Source organism: Chiloscyllium plagiosum, chromosome 5 (assembly GCF_004010195.1).
Source record: "Chiloscyllium plagiosum isolate BGI_BamShark_2017 chromosome 5, ASM401019v2, whole genome shotgun sequence".
NCBI lineage: Eukaryota > Metazoa > Chordata > Chondrichthyes > Orectolobiformes > Hemiscylliidae > Chiloscyllium > Chiloscyllium plagiosum.
The window spans coordinates 63460227-63484231 of record NC_057714.1 but is presented as its reverse complement, the minus strand read 5'-3'; the positions used below and the strand labels follow the sequence as shown (position 1 = coordinate 63484231).

Sequence of the window (24005 nt, the reverse complement as noted above, 5' to 3'; positions counted from 1 at the left end):
TTTCTTCCCCAATGGATTCATTTTTCCCACTGGAAAGCAATGATATACTTTCTGTTTAGTTTGTTCTAACTGTTAAAGTTTGTGTTCTTGTAGCTGTTCCTGGATGTTCTGCCTGAGGATAAAAAGCAGTGGCTTAATAAGATAATGGAATTAAGATCCCACTATGAACAGATAAAAGAAATTGTAAGTGGCTTTATTTATTTTTCCCCTATCTACTTGTACCTAAGGATTTTATTTTAGTAATAAAGTATCAACGAGCATTTTGTCTAACCACAGCATATCACAAATCCTCGGAAGGCAGCTGGACAGCAAGATCTGGTTGTGAACAACCCACTTTCACAGGATGAGGGGGTGAGTATGATCAGATTTTTCATTGGCATTTAAAGTCTTCAAGATTGTTCGTAATCCTACAATAGCTTCAACTATTCAGTAAAAACAAATAAAATGCATCTTTCTGTTAATACATAAAACCAAATAACCTATGCTCTGCCTAAAATCTACTGTAAAGGATGTCATAAATGTACACTTAGAAAATTATTGTCGGATTAGGCAGAGTCAGCAAGGAGTTACAAAAGAGAAACCATGTTTCGCAAAACCATTGGATTTTGTTTTGAAGGTATATTACGGTAGCTCAGTGATTAACATTTCTGTGTCGCAGCACCAGGTCATGGGTTCAATGCCAAGCTTAGGTGACCATCTATGTGGAGTTTACACATCTTAGTGTCTGCATGGGCTTTGGCTGCGTGCTTCAATTTCCCCTCACAGTCCAAAGATGTGTGTGTTAGGAAAAACCTTGAAAAGGAGTTTTCATTTTCTAAATTAAACACTTTTCATTTATTGATAAAACATTGCCATTTTTAAAGAAAAGGATTCAATACTAGTTGTTGACGTATGTTTTAGTAATGTTTAGCAGAACACTCTTGTACCTCTTTACAATATAATGTCAGGTTATCTTGGTTTGGAAAACTCCCAAGCATGCAAGGCTGAAAGCAGGTACATAATTGACAAGGATGTGAGTAAACAATAGTGATAATACTGTATCAAGTTACAGATAATTGGTAAAGCATCTGTTTTGGATTTTTTCTGTTAATATTTTATTGTGTGTCTTTTTTTATCTAGAGTCTTTGGAACAAATTTTTTCAGGATAAAGAACTTCGAGCAATGATTCAACAAGATGTAACTAGAACGTAGGTGCAAAACTAGTTCTGAAAATAAACTATAAGATGCAAACGATGTTAGAATTTAAGATACTCGTTTTCAATAAATTGCAGGCCATATTATTTACTTTTTGTGATTTGTCATATCTGCGTAATTAACAGATGCCCTTCATTATAAAGACAATTTCCAGACAAGACTTTCTATAATATAAATTTTATATATCCTGTGTGTTTTTCATATAGCTTTTAAGGAGAATGAACTTTTATTTGAGTGAGAGAAAATTCTTAGCAGTTCCCAATACTGCACAAATTGCTTTTTGCAAATATTCACATTCAGTTAATGAAAAACAAGTTCAAGCAATATGCAATCTGAATCTTAAACTCAAAGCTTACTGATTTAGTCAATTGCTAAAGCAGTTGAACTGCTGGACCACTGCACTAATTAAAATTAAGATTTTTTTTGTTGTGTGCAAAATAGCATGGAGACTTACTCAGTTATTGATGGGTATGATGTTGTTATTCTGTGTTGCAGCTTTAATGTGAGATAATTTCCACTCTATAACTGTTCATGAACATGTAACAATCTGGACAAGCTAATGGAGGACATGCAATTTTGAAATAGGAAATATTTTGAAACCCCGACAAGAATATTGTAACACATCAATTGTGACTCAGTCACAGTGGCTCAATGATTAGCACTTTTTTACTGCTGCCTCAGTGCCAAGGATCCAAGTTCGATTCCCGCCTCGGGCGACTGTCAGTGTAGAGTTTGCACATTCTCCCCATGTCTGCATTGGTTTCCTTCGGGTGCTCCGGTTTCCTCACACAATTCAAAGATGTGCAAGTCAGGTGAATTGGCCAAGCTAAATTGCCATAGTGTTGAGGGGCGTCTAGGTTAGGTGCATTAGTCAGGGGTAAACGAAGAGTAATAGAGTAAGGGTCTGTATGGACTTGTTGTGGCAAAGGCCTGTTTCCACACTCTATGGATTCTATGATGCTCAAGCCCACCATCTTCTGAATCCAAGTCCCATTCGAGAACCTTGAGTACGAAATAAAGGCAGATGCTCACGTGCAATACTGAAAGACTGCTGCACTGTTTCAGTTGCCATCTTCTGAATGAGCTGTGAACTACTACTGTGTTTACACTCAGGTGGTGCCAATGTAAAAACCTCCATTGGCACTGAAGAAGATCAGGAGTGTTCTCTCAATCATTCCAGTCAAATATTTATCCTCAATCGACATCTAAAAATAATATCTAGTCATTATCACATTTCTGTTTGGAATTTATGTTGTGCATAATTCTGATATTATCTTTCTTGCATACAGATCTTTCTGCTATAATGCGTGTTTCATTAACATGAATATGCTATGACACGATTGACGAATTGGGGATATTGTTTCTAAAGCGCAAAGTTTTAGAATGTTATTGGTTATAACACAATTGTTGCTGCTAATACACTATTTTCTTATAACACAGGATTGCACGATACTGGAACTACCATGTTATAGCAGAACTGACTGTACTTCAAGTATTTCATTAGCTGTGAAGCATCTGCAGGCGATTAAAAGCATAATATTGATGCAAGTTGTATTGCAGTTTCTATAAAGAAAAAGATGAGTGGCTATGTATGTATGTATGAGTGAGAAACAATGATTCTCTTAATTACATATCCTTTGTTATAGGTAGGCTTTAGTGCAAATTCAATAATTTTCAGAAAGTGCATTAAACCAAGAGGAAGCTTCTAGAATTCTGAAGCTACATTGATGAACGAACAATGACATATCCAAGTCAGGATAGCTTTTTATTTAGGAGGAACTTATGATGGTAGCATTCCCATTATCCTGTTTTTGTTCTTCTAATTTTACTGACTGCAGGAGTGAAAGGGGTTGCTGATGAAGCATTTGTGCATCATGCATGCAGATAGTGCAAACCGTAGGCACAACGTTTTACTGATGAAGAGCTTGGATATTGAGTGGAATGATTGCCAATTTGGTCTTCAGTTTCCACAACATCTGTGATGAGATACTTAGAGGTGGTGGGAGAATGCTTTGAGAAACTAAGAAGTGCCCATTGGTAGGAAAGTGCCAAGTTCTGTTCTTACAACTGAAATGTTGTTACGAACAGCCCAAATTAATCTTTTGGTCACTGTTGATCATGTGGCTGGTTTGATGGTTTAGACTTATCATTATAGTTACAATTGAATGCTGGCCCTTATTTGATTGTGATTGTCATTAGATTCATTTAGGCAACATAACTATTATCTGCCCCTTGTGACTCCAAATCTAATATTGTACATATATGAAAATATGAGTTACAAGCAGGAGTAGGACATTTTGTCTCTTGCACCTGCTCTGCCATTCAATAGGATTACAGCTGTTCTGATGACTATTTTGATATTTTTGCAAAATGACTAACTGAAAAAAAGCAAGAAAACCATGAAAATGTCCAAAATCCAATTTCCATTTAATACTATGCAGTGAAGGAATAACTATATGCCAAAAATGCATATTTATATGCAAGCCACTGGAGCACCACTTTCCTGCCCACCCTAATGTCCTTGACTCCTTTCTTAATCAAGAATAGATCTGCCTTTAAAACTATTCAATGACCTTACCTCCACTGCTGCATGGAGAAGAGAGTTTCAAAGAGATGTGCAACTCAAACGGAAAAACAATTGCTTTTATTTTTAAACTATGCCCCTAATTCTAATGTCTGCCACAAGAGGAAACATTCTTTCAGTATCCACCCAGTCAATCCCCTCAGGATCTTATGTTTCAATTAATATTGTGCCTTGTTCTTCTAGCTTCCAATGGATACAGGTCCAACCTTTCAAACATTTCCTCATATAGAAACCCTCTTCCTACATTCCAGGAATCAGTGAAATGAACCCTATCAGAACTTCCTCTAAAGAGTTCATATCCTTCCTTAAATGAAGAAACTAAACTGTATGCAGCACTCCAAATGTTTTGTAGTCTTTCCTTTTTCTTGGTATGGATTCATTATTAATGAAGTTATGAATGGAGCTGAGCACTGTGGATTTGTCAGCAGGCTGCTCACTCCTGATCTAATAATGGAGAGAAAACCATTAATGAAGAAGCTAAAAGTATTTAGACCAAAGAAAACTACCCTGAGAACTTCTGCAACTGAGCAGATTGGAAGCCAGTAATGAGAAACTATTTTGGGGAAAATATAATTTTGTTTGTGTATTCCTTAGTTTCGCAATCAGTTGAATACCATTGTGCTCAGAAGAGCTGCACTTGCTTCTTTTCTGGCACTTATTTCATGAGTCGAGCTATGGAATAAGGCTATGATGAGTTTAGAGCTAGCTTGCCTCATCAAGCCCTACATAAGAATTTGCAAGTTAATTATTGGTGCCAATGTTGCATTCTTTTTCCAGTATGTTGAAGATGACTGGGGAAGCTTAAATTGTGATAATTAGTCAAATCAGATTTTTTCCATTTTTTTTTAAATGAGTACTTTTGTGATTTTTTTTAACCCACTGTCTGCCTATTTTTTTTCGTAATTCTTTTGGAACAGCAATTTATTTTGTCAGCTACAAAGCGCCTAAAGTAAAGGATCAATGTGCAATGATTTTGTGGGTGTACAGCATCAAATAGAAGTCAGATTCTGGGTTTGTTCTATGTTTTTCTTTCATTTCAGTTATCATTTTGCAAAAATATTAAAATAAAGAGCTATTTAAGAAGCCATCATTGATTTTTATTGCATCATGTCTATAGTGTAAATTATATCTTTTCAATCTCAAATTAATTGTACTCCTCATCCTGACTTATTTTATATATTTAGAGGGAAGCTATTCTTATTGAAGTGAATTATATTGGCGTAACTGCATTTTCTGCGCACAAACACAAATAGGAGATTCTGAGGTCTTACTTATAAGTAAGGCACATGATAAATTTCAGTGTATCCTGTTTATGCATATTGATATCATCTATGGCACGGACTGCCATCTAGTGTAGTAAATGCACTCTCATTTAGATAGTCAAAGGTGAATCATCAATTTCCAATTGTATCCTACAAAAGTTGTGGCTCTGCTGACAGAAGTTAATTTTGTTTTAGTGATCAGTTCAGGACAAGAGGTATGATCTTGTTAACTAAACAAGTAAACTGAACTTTTATCTTTCTGCATCCTTAGATTTTAAGTTGCATGTCTCTTTACTAACTGAGTAAACATTATTAGTTAATCTATGTATGCCGTGTTACATTTTGTGTTAGTATGTCTTTCTCATAATTGCTCAGTACGCAAGAGAGTATAGAGCTTCACAGCAATAAGTAGTCATTTATCTTACACTGACAGAGTAGATCAGGTTTTATTTTTTGTTAAATGGTATTCTGTGATTTGTGTTGATGCTTTGGTGCAGCTCTCTGTTAGTCACTGAAATGCATAACCGAGTGGACAGCGTAGATTTAACGAATAACCCATCTTTGTTGGGAATGCATTAACTGAGCTCTTGGACGAGTTGTTATTAGCAATTCTCATTACTGTTTGCCAAAGTTCAGTTCAAGTTTCACAAGAAACCAGTGGCTCCCGAACTGTTTTGCAACCTTACTGCTGAGGAAGGTAAAAGAGAAACTGTCTTCAATAACAAGACCCCAGAGATTTAAAATGCCGACGAAACTAAAGTCAGTGGAAGAGTCTTCCCGTGATTGTAGGTGCTTGTGGGAAGCGTATTTGTCCAGTGATCTTCAACTGCTTTATTAACATCTCTGTTAACCATAGGATCATACACAATGGGAGTTTTAACTGAAACTACGGTGATATTGGTATACATATGCAGTGATGTACTCAATGGGAAATATTTCAGGAATGAAATTGCCAATACCAGAATTAGACTGACAAATAGCAAGGAAATGCCATCTCTAAAAATTGCAATTGGCCCTGCCACAACTAATTAATTTTAATCTGGAATAATCTTATTCATATTCAAGCCTTTCTTGATAGCTATATCAATGATCAAAACTATGCGGTGAAAGGCACAGTTTCAAAATTTGCAGATGACACAAAACCTGAAAGTTCTGACTGATGAGCAGAATAGTCAAAGACGTCAAAGGACATATCCTGGTGGGATGGAGCATGAGCCAAAGGATTTTTAATGCAGTGAAACATCATAAGATGCTGTTAAGTAGAACAAATGAGGAGAGACAATATACAAAAAAAAAGTGTGCAGGAGCAAACAGACCTGTTAATTTATGTGCATTTGAGACAAAATAATTGAAGGCAGAGCAGACTGAGGAAACCATTAATGAAATACAAGGGATCATGGGCTTCATAATTAGAAGTACAGAGTACAAAAACAAAGAAAATGTAGTCAACTTTCTCTAAATTCCTGGCTCAGCCTCACCTGGCATACTATCTTCCATTCTGGCACCATACTTTAGGAAAGATATGAAGGCTTTAGAGAAAGTGCAGCAAAGATTTACAAGAATTATTCTATGAATGAGAGATTTCAGTGACATTGATGAAACTGAGACTGTTCTCTTTATAGAAGAGAAGGTTGGAAGGAGACTTAATAGATATGTTTAAAATCATGAATCTAAACAGAATAGATAGGATGAAGCTCTTCCCATTTACCAAGAAGCAAGGGACTTTAAAGTGATTGGTAAAGAAGAAATGTGATAGTTTTTCTCACAATGTTTGGTTAAGAGAACAGTCTTTGAAATATGGATATTGCAGTGGGTGCTCAAAATCAGCTGGATGGACAGAAAGGCACATGAATGGATTAGATTAAGAATAAATATTCAGGTCAGAAGTCTAGTGGCATAGTGGTAGTATCTCTCTGTCTGAGCAACAAGCTCCTCTTTTGAGGTCCATACCAGAACTTGTTGCCATAGGACCATAATACATGATTTGACACTTCAAGAATACTCCACTAGTCAGAGATCATCGCTAATTTAATTACCCTGAAGACCGACTTTCCTGCCTTTTCTCATGTTGTCCATAGGAGGGATTTATCATATGCGCAACAGGAATAATGATTGTGCTGTAAATCTTTCCATTATGCCTGATGCCAGTAGGAAGATTGTGAGAGTCTTGCTATCTTGCAGCAGGCAATGGCAAACTCCTTCACCCATAAGCATGAAATAATCCATTTGAAGTCCATGGTACAAACCTTGGAAGTGAAGAGGGGAGAAAAGACAGATAGCCAGAAATCAAAATGGCGACTAACTACAGTTAGAGAGAGAATAAGACAGGCAAGTACAGGCACTGGAAACAAAAACAAGACTCTTTGTCCAGGCAGTAATTTGAAAGACATTCGGTGAAGATTCTTCATGGTAAACGGGTTAGCAAGGTTCGATCACATGGGATTCAGGGAAAGCTAGCCAATTAGATACAAAATTGACTTGACAGTAAGAGAACAGAGGGTGGTGTTTAAGGGTTGTTGTTCAGACTGGAGGCTGTAACTACAATGTGATGCAAGGATCAGTGCTAGGTCCACTGTTGTGAGATGGGAAAAATTTAAATGGAACCTTAGGAACAATTTTTTCACACATCTGCACATATAGAACTCAACTGAATTGTTGAACAGAATTCTTCTGGCTCTAGATCATGAGATTAGAAGGACAAATGATAGGTGAACCCTTTGGGATGGAATGAGGCCTGCAGATGCTAGAGAGTCAGAGTCACCCTTCCACTTCCTGCACCTCTGCCCTTGAACACCCCTGCTCCAACCACAACAATGATAGAAACTCCCGGTCCTCACCTTCCACCCCGCTAGTCTCCCGAAACAATGCATTACCCTCTGCCATTTCCATCACCTACAATCAGACCCCATCACCTGAGATATATTTTCCTCCCCACCCCTATCTGCGCACCATTCCTTCCGTGACTCCCTCGTTAGGTCCATGCCCCCCACCAACCCACTCTCCACACCCAGCACCTTCCCTTGCCGCCATAAGAGGTGTGAAACCTGCACCTATGCCTCCCCCCTCACCTCTGTCCAAGTCCCTAAAGGATGTTTTCACATGCACCCAGCTCACCAACTGTGTCCATTGCTCTTGATGTGGTCTCCTCTACACTGGGGAGACAGGACACCAACTTACAGAGCATTTCAGGGAACATCTCTGGGACACCTGCACCAAACAACTCCACCGCACTGTGGCTGACCACTTCAACTCTCCCTCCACTCCACCAAGGACATCCAAGTCTTGGGTCTCCTCAACTGCCAAATCCAAGCCACCTGACAACTAAATGGAGAACGACCCACCTTCCACCTTGGAGCCCTTCAACTACACGGCATCAAAATCGATTTCACTAGTCTCCAAATCTCCCCTCCCTTCACCTCATTCCAGATCCAACCTTTCAACTCGACACCGCACTCTTGACCTGTCCCATCTGTCCATCTTCCTTCTGACCTAGTTGCTCCACCTTCCCCATTGACCTATTACAATCACTGCTGAAAATGTGTTGCTGGAAAAGCGCAGCAGGTCAGGCAGCATCCAGGGAACAGGAGAATCGACGTTTCGGGCATAAGCCCTTCTTCACTCTCCTGTTCCCTGGATGCTGCCTGACCTGCTGCGCTTTTCCAACAACACATTTTCAGCTCTGATCTCCAGCATCTGCAGACCTCACTTTCTCCTATTACAATCACTCCCCATCTGCACCTACGTATCGCCTTCCCAGCTACCTTCCCTGCCAGCCCCATCCTCACTCTCCTATTTATCTCTCAGGCACACACACACACCTGCCCCCCCCCTCCACATTGATGAAGGGCTTATGCCCAAAACGTCAATTCTCCTGCACCTTAGATGCTGCCTGAGCTGTTGGGCTTTTCCAGTGCCTCACTTTGTCTCTGACGCATTCCTACCAAATGAATGTATTATCAACAGCAAGCAGGAAAATGACATTGATCCCAGCTGAATGGAGGCTGGCAACCAACCTACGTATACCAGGCCTAGATTAAAGACTACACCAGCTGATGTTGAAGCAGCCCAACACTATGTATGATGGCTGCCAACTTAATGGATGTAGTCAGAGTCTCTATCTCCAAAAAGATGGCTACCAGCAGGAAGTCCACCCCCATGGCCGCAATGAACCATATGTTGGAGTTCCTTCTCCAACCTGAGGGTCCATCTTACTTGACCCCTCTCCTATTCATTGGTGCGTGGGAGGTAGGGTGAATAGTCAAAGGTTATGGTCCAATTCGGTACCAATAAGTTCTGCAGGGAAGGAAGATGTAGTCCTGTAATCAGAATTCAGGGAGCTATGCAGAAAATTAGTAAGAATAACTAAAAATGTAGTTATCTCCGAATTACTCCCAGTGCCAGCTGCAAGCAACTATAGAAATAAAAGGATAAAGTAAATGACTGTATGGGTGGAAAGACAATACAGGAGAGAGGGATTTAGATTCTGGGATTCGGGGCTAGCTGTAGAGAAGATGGCACATGTACAAGCTGGACAGGTCACACCTTAACAGAGCTGAGACAAAGTTCTTATGGGGCGGTTTGCTAGTGCCATTGCAAAGATTTTAAACTAAATTGGCAGGAATGTGGGAACAAAGGATACCAGGCTTGCAAAATATTTAATTTACTGTCCTCTAAGATATATCCTTAATCGGTGAAGTTAGAGTCGGGGAAAAAGAGAAGTTGTCCGTGTATATGAATGCATGGAGTGTAGTAAGCAAAACTGGGGAGTTACGGAAGCAGATAGCAATGTTAAATTATAATGTTGTGACAGTGATGGAGACCAGACTCAGCTGAGGGCAACACTGGGGGTTAGATACTCCTGGGCACAAGTTGTTCAGAAAAGATAGAAAAAGAAGGAAAGGAGAAAGGCTAGCAGTATTGGTTCAGGAGAGCATTGCTCTACTGGAGAAGGAGCATGTCTGAGAAGGTTCAAGGTCAGAGCTATTTTGGCTAGAGCTACAGAATAATAAGAGTGCATTTACATTGTTTAGTGTACCCTATAAACCACTAACTACAGGAAAGGAAGTAGTGGATCAAATCTGCAGGGAAATTGCAGAAAAATGCTAACATTCGAACACCTCCCAAATCCTTACCCCAACCCCACACATCAGGCCTTGTCATCATATGGGCTACTGCCATAACCATTCCATTGTCAGCTATTAATGGTCCCAATTAGCAGCTATTGATTTCCCCCCCATGCTGACTTTTACCCATTGTTTTTTCTCTGTCTCTGAGCTTCATCTCCACCTATTGTTTACCCCTTGTCCCTCCCCCCACCTCATTTTCAGCATAAATACCAACTTTTTCCTAACTAGAGTCACTTCTGGAATCTGAAATGGTAACTCTGCTTTCTCTCCACAGAAGCTGCCACACCTGCTGAGTTTTCCCAGCAATTTCTATTTTTGTTTTACATTAATTATAATGGGTGACTTCAATCCCCCAAATGTATACTCGAATACTATATATATCCTTGTATGTGTTCCTTCAGCAGTGTGTGTTCAGACCAACAGGAAAGGATGGTTTGTTGGACCTGCTTCTTGGAAATAAAGTGGGCCAAGTGCCAGGGGGCAGGATATTTTGAAGAGAGTGATCATTGTATCGTGAGGTTTACAATAGTGTTGACGTAACAATCCAAAGAGAGAAACATCAATTGGCAGAGAGCTGACTTCAGTGCAAGTTAGGCAGAATTCATTGGAACAAGAGGTTGGCAGGAAAAACAGTAACAGTAAGCCTCCTTCAAACAGAGGGTGGTTAAGGTATGGTCAAGGTACATTCCCTCTTATGGAAAAGGTAGGGCAAACAAATTCAGTGTTCTCTGGATGACAAAAAGATAGAAATTAACAATAAAATTGAGAATCAACAGGAAAGCTGATGGGTTATAGGGGGAGATGAAAAAGCTAAAAAGAAAAGCAAAGAAGAACTATGGGAAAAGACTTACAGCTACCATAAAGGGAAGTCCCAAAGACTTCTATAGGCATATGAACAGGAAGAGCGTAGTTAAAGGAGGAGTAGGGCTGCTCAGAGACCCTTTACACGTGGAGAGAGGGACAAAGCTGAGGTATTAAATGAAATTTCACATCTGTCTTTACAAACGAGGAGGATACCATTAGAATTAATTGGGAGAAGTCTTAGATAAACTGTTAGTACTTAAGGTTGACAAGGGACTGCATGCAATGCATTTTGAAGGGAATGAGGAAATGCAAGAGCACTGGCTATAATCTTTTGGTATTTCAAGGGAGGTGCCAGAAGACTGGAGCATTGCAAACAGTACAGCTTTGTTCGAGAAAGATTGTAAGGAAAATCTCTACAATTACAGACCAGTCAGTTTAGGTTCACTGGTAGGGAAATTTCTAGAAACAGTTATTCAGGATAGAATTAGTAATCAATGGGATAAGGAAGAGTCAACATAGATTTCGTAAGGAAGAACGTGAGGACTGCAGATGCTGGAGATCAGAGTCGAGAATGTGGTGCTGGAAAAGCACAGCAGGTCAAGCAGGAGCAGGAGAATCGACGCTTCGGGCAAAAGCCCTTCATCAGGAATGAGGCTTGTGAGCTGAGGGGGTAGACAGATAAATGGGAGGGAGATGGGGCTGGGGAAACGTAACTGAGAGTGCGATAGGTAGATGGAAGTGGGGGTAATGGAGAAGAGGGTCAAGCATATAGGTGGGAAGGAAGATGGACAGGTCACAAAGGCAGTGTCAAGTTGGAAGGTTGGAACAGGGGTAAGATGGGGGGAGAGAAATGAAACTAGTGAAATCCACATTGATGCTGTGTGGTTGGAGGATCCCGAGGTGGAAGATGAGGCATTCTTCCTCCTGGCATCAGGTGGTTAGGGTGTTGCGATGGAGGAGGCCCAGGACCTACATTTCTTTGTGAGAGTGGGAGGGGGAGTTAAAGTGTTCAGCCACGGGGCATTGAGGTTGGTTGGTGCGAGTGTCCCAGAGATGTTCTTTGAAGCGCTCTGCAAGTAGGTGTCCTGACTCCCCAATATAGAGGAGACCGTATCAGGAGCAACAGATACAGTAAATGACGTGTGGAAGTGCAGGTATAACTCTGATGGATGCGGAAGGTTCCTTTGGGGCCTTGGGACAGAGGTGAGGAGGAAGGTGTGGGCACAGGTTTATCTCTCTACCCCCTCGGCTCAGAAGCCTCATTCCTGATGAAGGGCTCTTGCCCAATACGTCAATTCTCCTGCTCCTAGGATGCTACCTGATCTGCGCTTTTCCAGCACCACACTTTCAACACAGATTTCTAAAGGGTAAATCATATTTAAATGATTTTCTAGACTTTTGTTTTGAAGAATTAGGAGAAAGGGTCGATGAGGGTAACGTTCTTGATGTGGTATATATGGATTCCCTGAAGGCATTTGATACAGTGCCACACAACAGACTTGTGGGGAATGTTATAGGTCATAATATTTAAATATATGTAAGGTATAAAAGGCACAGTAGCAATTAGGTAAAAAGTTGGCTGAGTGGTAAGAAACTGAGAGTAGTCGTTAATAAATCATGTTTGGGCTCGAATGGGGTTAGTATTGGAGTTTCCTATGGATTGGTTTTGAGATCCTGCTTTTCCTGATATACATTAATGATCTCAACATAGGGGATAGTTTCAAACTTTGCATTAAACATTAAAGAATTCTAAACTAGGAGGAGGACATTGACAAGTTGATGGAGCGGTCTGGTAAGGGGCGGGTGAGGTTTAATACAGGGAAATATGAGGTAATGCACTTTGGTCTGAAGAATATTGAAAGACAATATAAAATAGGGGAACAATACTAAAGTCATCAGAACTTCCAGTCATCTGATTGGGCCAGATACAACAGTTCTCTCACACCATCCTTAATTAGACAGCAAACTCGAAAGTAGCAATTTAGGGAACTGTTTTTGCGGATATTGCTATATCAACCTTGCTGCTTGCAAGGACAGGCTAGGGATCCCAGTTTGATCCAACTTTATGCACCTGAAACTTGCATGAAATCCTGTCTGTTGTCTCCAGTACAGGAGAAAGCGTCACGTCAATTTTTCTAATTATCTTAAATAGAAATTAATTCTTAAAATGTGCAAAAGTTTTTGTTGCATTTTAGACTAAATGTAATATGCCAATTTCTATTTTCATTTCCAACTAATTTAGTTTGAACCAAATCATAATGAAACAAAAATGTTCACTAAATGGTGTTTGATAGTATTGCTTAAAATGGTTAGTATATGGGAGCAAAAAGGGCAAACATTTCCTGAAATGATGTGCTGAAATAATACATGTCTTTCAGATTTCCTGAAATGCAGTATTTCCAACAGGAATGTGTGAGGCAGATCTTGACAGATATCCTGTTTTGTTATGCGAGAGAAAATGAGCAGCTGCTTTACAAGCAGGTAATGAAATACTGTGCAGGTTTGGTTGAATAATTAAGCAGTTTAAAATTGGACTGTAAGGAAAAGTGTCTTGTGACATTTACTAAGAATAAATATGCATTCATTTTGGGCATAACATTCTGTCCCCAAAGCATTTAGGTCTGCTGCAAGTTATAGATTGCATATGTTTTAGTGTTCTGTTTGAGTAGAATTTCATAGAAAAAAAACTTTCATACACAGAAGATTTAGTGACTTTCATATTAATGATTTAATTATTCCATCTTTCTCCAAACGTCTCTATCTGCAGAGTTGCTTGTCTTTACATTATAAAGCAAGCTTCTTCCATACTATTTCTTTTAATGTTCAAGTGCAGGTTGCAAGAGATTACATCTGTAATTAAGTGTCCATTTACTGTGCCAATTAAATTTGAAAATCATGCATTTGTATCCCATTTTTATGCTATCCTTTATACAAAAATAGGAGCACATAGTAATTCTTTTTTTTATACGGTTACGTTATTTTTTTAAAAACCATATTCCTTGAATTCACAACAACCTGATCAGCATTTGTAAAGAGAAAAGAAAGTTAACATTTTAAATGTGGAATTCTGGCATGTAACCGTACTAGAGAAAGAGAGGACTGCAGATGCTGGCGATCAGAGTCAAGAGTATGGTGCTGGAAAAACATAGCAGGTCAGGCAGCATCCAGGGAGGAGGGGAATCGACATTTCAGGCATAAGCCCTTCATCAGGAATGTCTGAAACATCGATTCTCCTGCTCCTCGGATGCTGCCTGACCTGCTGTGTTATTCCAGCATCACACTCTCAATACTTAACTGTACTGCATGCTTTTTTTGCATTTCGTACTTTCACTGAGCCGTTGGAGGAACTCCCATTTTAATAACCGTTAGTGCATTTTCCAGCGTACACATTTTTTAAAACAATATGCAGTAAAAATTATTCAGCTCATTTGCTGCTTTTTGTGATGTTAATATTTTAGGGCATGCATGAACTGCTAGCTCCTCTTGTCTTTATTCTGCACTGTGATCATCAAGCCTTCTCACATGCAAGTGAAACAGCAAATCCAAGGCAAGTTTTATCCACATTAGTTCTGTTTTATTCATTTTGAAGTTCAAATCAACTTGAAGTAAGTACAAATCTTGCACTTTATGCATAATATAGATCAACTTAGAGGGGAGGCCATACTTGTTGTTGAAGAGGGTGGTTCATTAGCTACAACGTTAATGATCAATTGTCCAGCTTTATCAATGTGCAGTTGAAGTAGCATCATATAATGTTTCCAGGATTGTGAATCATTTAGAGAGAATCAATTTTCTTATATTGTTTAAACCTATCAACTGCAAGTCCAATACACTTGGTATTGTGGATTCCAGGGGGATTGTTGACAAGAGACAGAATTGAAATGAAAAATAAGATAAAGTAGCATTTAATGCATATATTTTTGTATTACATCAATTACACAGCAAATGTTGCTGACCGACTTTAATCTTTGTCACTGAAATGCTTCATATACAAAAGTGAAAGTGTTGGCAGCCAACTGGATTGGATAAAAACCCCAACACACATTTGCTCTCCAGGGTTTTAAATATGTATTCAAGTAATGTGCTGCACTTGTAACAAGGAAATCAAAGCTTTTTGTTTTCAGTTTAGTCTAGCTTTCTCATAGTTTCTTATTGAGATGAAAGGTCTTGGGCAAATGAAACAACTTGTAAAATGTAATTCTTGGCATACTGAAGCAAATCATACTTGGTGGGCTGGATTATGTTCCATCAATGCAAACAAGTGAAGTGGAATGAATGCATGGGCTGCTATTGGACAAGGAGAGGGAATTTTTAAATTCAAGATATGTATGTCAATAATTTTGTTCACCTTGTTAAAAATGGCCTTAATCTTGCAATTATAAAAATGATTGCACAGACTTTTTTTATTTTTAATGTGAGTACTTAAGGGGTTGGCAGTGTTTATAGGTCAAGCAGGAAGCACAGCTGAATATATTGGTGTAGGAAAGAATGTTTTACTAATTTTGCAGATTTATCTTTCCACAGTGAGGAAATGAAAGCACTCCTCAACCCTGAGTTCTTGGAACATGATGCTTAGTAAGTTAAGTGGTAACATTGTATTTTTAATATTGCTATTGTTTACCTCCTTGTTGTCTTGAAACTTGTCATCTTATCTCTTCAGTGCAATGTTCTCTCAACTCATGGATACTGCAGAACCATGGTTTTCAAGTTTTGAAAGAGAAGTAAGAAAGGTATGCTCATGCTGATTATCAGTTTGTAATAAATTAAAATAATTTAATCATCTTATGTAAGTTATTGTCACAAGAGTTGCTAAGCAGAAAACTTCTTAATTATTTGCTTTAATTTCATGTGAATGACCTAACTCTTCAATCCCTGATCATACTAGATACATGTGGATTATGGGAAAATTCTAAATGTTTAATAATTATGCAGTCACAATTTTTGTAAAAAATTTGCTGTGGAATTAAATGTTACTTTAGTCAAAGAACCAGCCACACTCTCAGTTTCACTTCTGTTTAAAAGAACAGTCCACACTAATTATCTTAATATTTCTGCCCGAAGCCAATTCTCTCATTCTCTGATGAATATAATTGCAGGAAATATGTTAATTAGCATTTCCATCCTGCAAAGAGAAAAAGGCATGATAATTGGAAAGATTGGTATAGAGTGCACAAGCAGATTTTGTCTTTACAAGCATTAGTATTTTAAAACCATGAGTTTTCGGTCTTCCATTCAGGAACCAAAAGGATAAGTGGTCTTCAAAATTGCCAGTGACGTTCATTGAAACAAATGTTTTGTTCAGGAGCAGCTGCAGCATTGAGAGTTCATAATGAAGAAAAGAAAATCTTCTATTATAACCTGAAATTTAATTTCTTTGAGTAGAAGTGTGCTGATTTGTGTTTTAATAAACATATATGTTTATTTAAAGGGATACTATCATATTGAAGGTGGGATACATACGTAAATGGTCCATTAGAATGATATAGCCATGAATAGAATATACAACATTGTTGTAACTTTGTGCTAATTACCAAACTTTCAAAATGCATTCCAAGTTGTAGTAGTGTGAAGCTTGCATTTGCAGGTATTAACCTGTTTCAGAAGTATAAATTATGTTAATAGCAGTCAAAATTTGGCATAATTGAGAAGATTACCTCAAGAAGGCAGATGAATCAATAGTGTGGAATATTGTAATTCAAGTTAAGTTGGTATGGAAATGTGTATGCAATGAAAGAAAGAAATTGTCTGTGCAGTTATTCAGCATTGAATAAGAAAGTGTTCAGCTCCTGTGAAATTGTTGCAAATAGGGCTACGTAAATGTATTATATGACAAAAATTTAACATTTACTCTTTAATTTTTGCTTTGTTCTGTCAGTATGTGTTGAAAGTATTTCTGAGTTGGGGAAAATTCTGTAAAGGTCAATTGTGTAGGCAAACCTCAAAATAAAGCATTCAACGTATTGTATGTAAAACTAATGAGCAAGTCTCAGGTGGCCCTTCCTCATTATCATGTGATCATTTTTTATTTCCAGTGAAAAAGATGAAGTATACCTCAGTTTAATTTGGGATATAGACTAGATGGACCAGATTGGAGGCATTTAGTATCACAAAGTCTTAGGAAGCTGAAGGCAAGCCAGGCCCCAGGCTTGAACAATTTGGATCCAAGAGTACTTTTGAAGTTAATTGAAGAGCTGCTATATTCCCTCAATTATATCTTTCAAAACTCATTCTGAGTGGATAACAGTTTGGAAAGTAACAAATGGAGCAAGGGACAAATTCTCAAATTACAAAGCTGTAAGCCATGCTTCAATCATGTAGAAATGTTGACAGTGGAAAGTGGCTGCTAATGAAGTCTCGTAGGCATCAGTGTTAAGCCAGTGTTGTTTATTGTTATAAATGATTTTGAGAATGAAATTTTGTTCAAAGTATCCAAATCAGACACCAGCTTGGGTGTAGTGGCCTGTGAAGCCGTGCAACTACAGTTGCCAACTTTGGTTGGACGTATTCCTAGGGATTCAGTCACATGGCACTTTATTGTGCAAATACTCATTGTACTTACAGATTGATAATTACTCTTTCATATTTATATTGCTAATTACAAGGGGTTTGGAAATAAGTTGTGTTCCAAAGAATGTGAGTGTATAGATTTAGTTTTGATAAATAGTCACTGCCTAGGCACAATGTATATATGTCATGGCATCATCACAAAATGAGCAAACATGTTTGAACGTGTTTAAATTGCATTTGCAGGAGAGGTGTGTTTCAAATCTACAAAGATCGCACTCCCACTAGTGTTAATGATGGGAGTAGTGATCAAGGATACAGGAAACCCTCAATTGCAGTTGTGGTTGCATTCCTGAAAGTCCCAACTTTTACATGAAATACCTTTTAAGTGAAGCAGAGTCAATGTTAAAACTGGAGTTTGTTTCCATAGGGTCTTCCTTAACAGGAAACCAAAAAAAAAATTCTATGTGCATCCTCTAGGTTGGACTTAAAATTTTGTTTTGTTCACTTGTAGACCTGCATTTATTCTCCATCCCCGGTTGCCTTTGAGTTGGTGGTGGTGAACTGTGTTCTTGAGCTTCTGCAGTCCACATGTTGTAGGTTCACCCACAATGTCCTAAAGCAGGGAATTATAGGATTTTGATGCAGTGATAATAAGGAACAGCGATATATTTTCAAGTCAAGGTGGTGAGTGATTTGGAGGTGAACTTGCAGATAGTCGTGTTTCCACCTGTCTGCTTGTCCTTCTACTTGGAAGTGGTTATGGGTTTGGAGATGCTGTCTAAGGATTTTTGATGAATTTCTGCAGTGCATCTTGTAGATAGTACACACTCAGAGCACTGCAACTGAACGTCAGCGATGGAGGGGATAAATGCTTGCAGATGTAGTGCCGATAGAGCGGGCTGCTTTGTCCTAGATAGTGTCAAGCCTATTGAGTGTTGATGAAGCTGCATCCATCTAGGCAGGTGGGGTCAATTCCATTGCACTCCTGACTTGTGCCTTGTAGATGGTGGACATAATTTGGAGAGTCAGGAGGCGAGTTACTCCCCACAGTATTCCTAGCCTCTGACCTGCTCTTGTAGCCATATATGAGTCACGATTAAGTTTCTAGTCATTGGTAACCCCTAGGATGTTGATAGTGGGGGATTCACTGTGGGGAATATGCTGAGTTTGGTCGCTCAGGGCTGAAGAGAGATGGCCACACCTGTTTGAACGGAGTTTAGCAGTTCCCTGAGCTCCCTGCAGGAGTCTTCAAATCTAGCTGATGCCTTGGGAGAGAAGGGTGTGGTCTGTTGAAATCAGTAGTGGCTGTTGTCTGTTGATCGTTGTTGGGGGAAGGAGGCAAGGATGCCCACATCTGATTCGGAGAAGCTGTTCCATGTGTCTAGTGCATGATGACTGAGGGTGAAGAGAAGCACCACAACCTCTCGACACTGCTGTCCGGTGGCAGCTATGGCATGGCCAAGGATGGATGACAACCCCAGTGGGCAGTCTGAGATGTGTTGTGAAAGGACTCCCTAGGCAGTGACGTGGCGTTGGGAGTGGCTAAGGTTAGAAAGGGAGAGGTTGTTCCAAAGTGATGCCCATCCTGACAGGCACCGTCATCAAAATTAAAGCTAATCTCAAGATGCACAGAGATTTTGGGTCCCAATAACTCACCAGTGTTAAATCTGAACAACAACACCAAATTGGACAACATTAAACAAGGTATTCATGGCCAAGTTAAGAGCAGTGCATCTAGTTTTACTTTCCAGCCAACCAGCGTTCATCTGCAAGACATCAGAAGCGGAATCTTTTAATGTGGCATAGTCTTAATTGGAGACAATTGCATACAGTTTGGCACCACTGCACTGTTACCAATCCCAAATCTTGACACCTTTTGAATGTGCATTGCATGGAGTCAGGTCCCCTGTCTGCTGGGAAGCTGATTTAAAATTTAATTCCAGGGCTACACAAGCTAACAGTCAAAGATCAATAGAAAATAATAGCAAAGGTTTTCCTGCACTCGTGATTTTAATTATGTTTATAAAATACATCATTCTTTCATCATGCCCATAATCACTGTCTAATATTGATGCCAAATCCAGCAACACTTTGATTTTAAATGACCAGACTAATTTTCAAATGTTTCCATGCCCTTGCCACCACCCTCTACCACCTCGTCTTAATTACGTACTGTTCTGTAACCTTGGAACCTTACAAAATCTTTGCATTCCTGTAACTTTGTTCATTCCAGATTTTAGTGCTTCCTCCTTGATGACTTTGTTCCCAAGGTCCAAAGATCCAAAATTCCTCCTTTAACTTGCTGTACATTTCTACTTCACTACTCCTTTCAAAACTGACATCATTTTTCCAGTGTTTTAATAATCTGTCCTAATCATGATGTAAATGAAAGCCTCATTTTTCTGATTCTGAAAATCATGTTTTTGCTGATGCATTCCCTATAAGTTGATCCTTTTTCAGTCTAGAATGCTATCAATGCATTAGGAATCAGCTTTAATTTTTCACTTCACAAATGCATGTTTTACTTAACATATAATTGGGCATAAGGGATTGAGCAAGCAATATGGTCTGTTTGCGAAGATATGTAGGCGTTTAAGTCATGCCTACACAGCAGATCCACAGTGTGGCAAACAATGAAGAGAAATTAATTTTATAAAAAAATTGATAAAGTATGAATCTCGTTTCAAGCTAAAAGTTTTAACATTTGCAGCAGAGAGGGAATTTGTGTTAGTGAAAAATTGGTTCAAGAATGGAAGAAGGAATCCACTGTGAAGAAGAAACCAAGACCAAATGCAAACACAGTCAGACACTGGCATGATATTGAGAAGTAGCTGTCAAAATTGTTTAGACCTTCCATATTTTATTTTTAAAATTTTATCATTCTTAGTTTGGAGCTATGAACTGAGATTGGAAGGTGACCTTTGATTTGTGAGCAGCAGCTTGTCTTTTTTTCTAAAAGAAAACTGATACTTGTTTATAAGATCTGGCCTGGAAGTTAATTGCAAGTTGATTCTTATTCAGAGAATGCTGTAGACACTTTGGTTACAGAGATGCATTATGCTCAAACAGATGGCTGATATTTGAATGTTAACAAAGGCCATCACAGGGGGCTTTTGTCAAGCAGTCTCACCAAGCAAACGTTGAAAATAAACAGGAAGAGAAACCAAAGTTTGAACTGGTTTTGAACTTTTTTTGTCGGAAGGACTGGTGGATGTCAAAGCTACAGGGACGACACCTGATTGCTCTCTGATTATCCTCCCATTGTCAACTTAGTGAGAGTCCGAAGAATAGAATCTCAGTTGTAAATATTATGTTAATATTCCTCAGAGCCAACTGGAAACTATTTGTCATTCACTGGTGTCTTCAGAAACCGAGCAAGATGCATACAAGACACATACTTTGCCTACAATATTATGGATCATGGTAATTACTTAAGTGAATTGGCCAATTACATCTCTTATATCTTATATTTGATTTATCCTTGAACCATGTCTGTTTGTCTATGTCAAGTGGGGGCTATATTCAAAAAAGTTTGGGGTTTAAGTCATAAATATTAGTTAGATTACCTTGTATGTAACTATGTTCCCTTAAAACGATAAAGCAATTAGGAGAATTAATTCTTTTATTTAAGCTATAACTTTGTGTCTGATAGTGGTTATTCGCAAATTCTGGTTACTTTGGGCCAATTTTGAGGGTCTTCAAATATTTAAATTTAACTGTGCTGTATGTACAGGAATAGGGAGGCTGATTTGATTTGGTTAACTATCTTTGTGTTGTATGTTGTGCTAACCTTTTATCCTACTCTAAGATCAAACTAACCTGCATACTCTACATTTTACTATTATCCATGTGCCGATCGAAGAGTCGCTTCAATGTCCCTAATGTATCTGACTCCACTACAACTGCTGGCAGTGCATTCCACACACCGACCATATTCTGTGTAAAGAACCTACCTCTGACATCTCCCCTAACCCTTCCTCCAATCACCTTCAAATTATGCTCCCTTGTGATAGCCATTTCCACCCTGGGAAAAAATTCTCTGGCTTTCCACTCTTATCTATGACTCTCATCATCTTGTACACCTCTATCAAGTCACTTCTCATCGGTCAAATCAGTTGAGCAAATATTTGGAACAATAACTCATGTTACAGCCACTACATGGAGTGAAAATGTCCAATAATGTGGCAGAAGACCAAGACCGTTGTAAGGCCAACAAAGACCATGATACCAAAATTACATGTTTTTTGTGATTCATGATTTTTGACATGGCAAAAACACCAGTACCACTTATACCAAATCACTAGTATAGCTGCAGCACCCATGGATCCACAAGCTATTCAAGAATCACCTTCACACTGAAGGGAATAGATGACTGGTTCAAAGTTTGTGCGAAGATTTGTAGCTCGGGTGCTCGTTGTTGTGGTTCTGTTCGCCGAGCTGGAAGTTTTTGTTGCAAACGTTTCGTCCCCTGGCTAGGCGACATCATCAGTGCTTGGGAGCCTCCTGCGAAGCGCTTCTTTGATGTTTCCTCCGGTGTTTATAGTGGTCTGTCCCTGCCGCTTCCGGTTGTCAGTTTCAGCTGTCCGCTGTAGTGGTTGGTATATTGGGTCCAGGTCGATGTGTTTGTTGATGGAGTTTGTGGATGAATGCCATGCCTCTAGGAATTCCCTGGCTGTTCTCTGGTTGGCTTGGCCTATAATAGTAGTGTTGTCCCAGTCGAATTAAATGCCTAAAACTAGGGGGCATGCATTCAAGGTGAGAGGGGGAAAGCTCAAAGGAGATAGAATCATAAAATCCTTAACAGTGTGCAAACAGGCCATTTGGCCCAACAAGTCCAATCTGACCCTCCAAAGAGTAACCCACCCAGACCCTATTATTCTACATTTACCTCAGACTAATGCACCTAACTTACACATCCCTGAACACAATGGGCAATTTAGTACGGCTAATTGCCCTAACCTGCACATCTTTGGATTGTAGGAGGAAACCAGAGCACCCAGAGGAAAGTCACGCAGACACGGGGAGAATGTGCAAACTCCAGTCAGACAGTCACCCGAGGCTGGAATCAAACCCAGATCCTTGGTGCTGTGAGGCAGCAGTGCTAACCACTGAGCCAGAGAGTGGTAGGAGTCTGGAATGCACTGTTAGAGGTGGTGGTGGAGGCAATTACAAACGTGTCATCGACTTATCTGACCCAGAGTTTGGGTTGAATTTGTGGTAGGACTGTTTGTTCTAACCTTTGCATAACTGCCTCTGCTATGAGTCCCGAGATTGGTGATCCCATGGGTGTTCCGTTGATTTGTTCGTATATCTGGTTGTTGAATGTGAAGTGTGTTGTGAGGCACAAGTCCAGTAGTTTAAGTATGCCGTCTTTGTTGATAGGTTCAGCGTCCTGTTTTCTGTTCTGTATGTCCAGTAGGTTGGCTATTGTTTCTCTGGCTAGGGTTTTGTCAATCGAAGTGAACAGTGCCGTCACGTCGAATGATATCATGGTTTCTTCTTTGTCTATGTGTCACTAAGAATTTGATTAACTTTTTGTACCAAATACTGAAAACAATGAATTTGACAAGTTTTAAAGTACTTTCATTGTGGTTAAATGTATGTCCATGAAGTTAATTTATTCAGTAAACCATGCATGTTAATGTGAATTATTAATATTTTATTTTGCATTTCAAAATGGTGACCACCTACACCAATGATTGAAATTTATACTCAATATTAGTCAACTCCCTAGTTATGGAATAATTTTTGGAAACTTTCAAGATTAACATAAAGGACATCTACAGTGTCTTGTTATGTGCCTCAATGTCACATTTTCTATAATAAAGTTTTTGTGAAGTGCCTTGGCACACATTACGATAATAAAGTACTGAAAAATGCAGATTTTAGTTCTGTGTTTAACTGCTTTGAATTTGGCTGTTGCCTTCAAGATTTTTTCAAACAATGCCTCCAATATGGAGCATCACAGACTGTTTCTGTTGCGGTCCTGTAAAAGCAGCAAAGTAGAATAGTGGTCACCTTATTCACTGTTAAACATTAGCTAATGTATTAGTTTTAAGAAAGCTGCAGCACCTGTGAAGGATGACAAATGGACTGGAAAGCTACAAATATTGATGAAACACAAATTAATGATGCATATGAATAAGCATCAGCACTCTCAATAATGCATTTCGGATCTTTCCAGTTACCATGCTACAAGATGTAAATTTCTGTAATATTGCATTTTTTTGCACAATAGTGCAATCTAGAATAAAGTTCCACTGGGGGATATACGGTAGTTATTTCAACTTTGTTGCGTATTGAGAGTTGCACCTATAAGATACAATGGGATTATTTCTTTGTGAGGACAGGAATTTTCCAATATAGCACATGATCTGAGAGCAGACTGGTACTTTAAGGCGATAATTAAAACACCAGAGAGGGAACAAATACTTAAGGTTTAAAGGAGGGGATAAGAGCTATTTATATTCCACATATAGGAGTGTAGGAGGTCAGTACTTTACTGGATAAAAATAAATATTTATGTAA

The 24005-nt window shown here is 39.0% G+C and overlaps 1 protein-coding gene across 18 annotated transcripts in view; it reads left to right on the top strand.

The window, feature by feature from the left end:
- The window catches only part of tbc1d5 (TBC1 domain family, member 5), a 519702-nt gene that overhangs the window by 306465 nt on the left and 189232 nt on the right, over positions 1-24005 (top strand). For all 18 annotated transcript variants that reach the window (XM_043690204.1, XM_043690195.1, XM_043690203.1 and 15 more), the window contains 7 exons: positions 94-183; positions 277-351; positions 1120-1187; positions 13349-13451; positions 14429-14517; positions 15495-15545; positions 15631-15700. In XM_043690204.1, coding sequence (XP_043546139.1) covers positions 94-183; positions 277-351; positions 1120-1187; positions 13349-13451; positions 14429-14517; positions 15495-15545; positions 15631-15700 — 546 coding nt within the window. The remainder of the gene's footprint in view (positions 1-93; positions 184-276; positions 352-1119; positions 1188-13348; positions 13452-14428; positions 14518-15494; positions 15546-15630; positions 15701-24005) is intronic.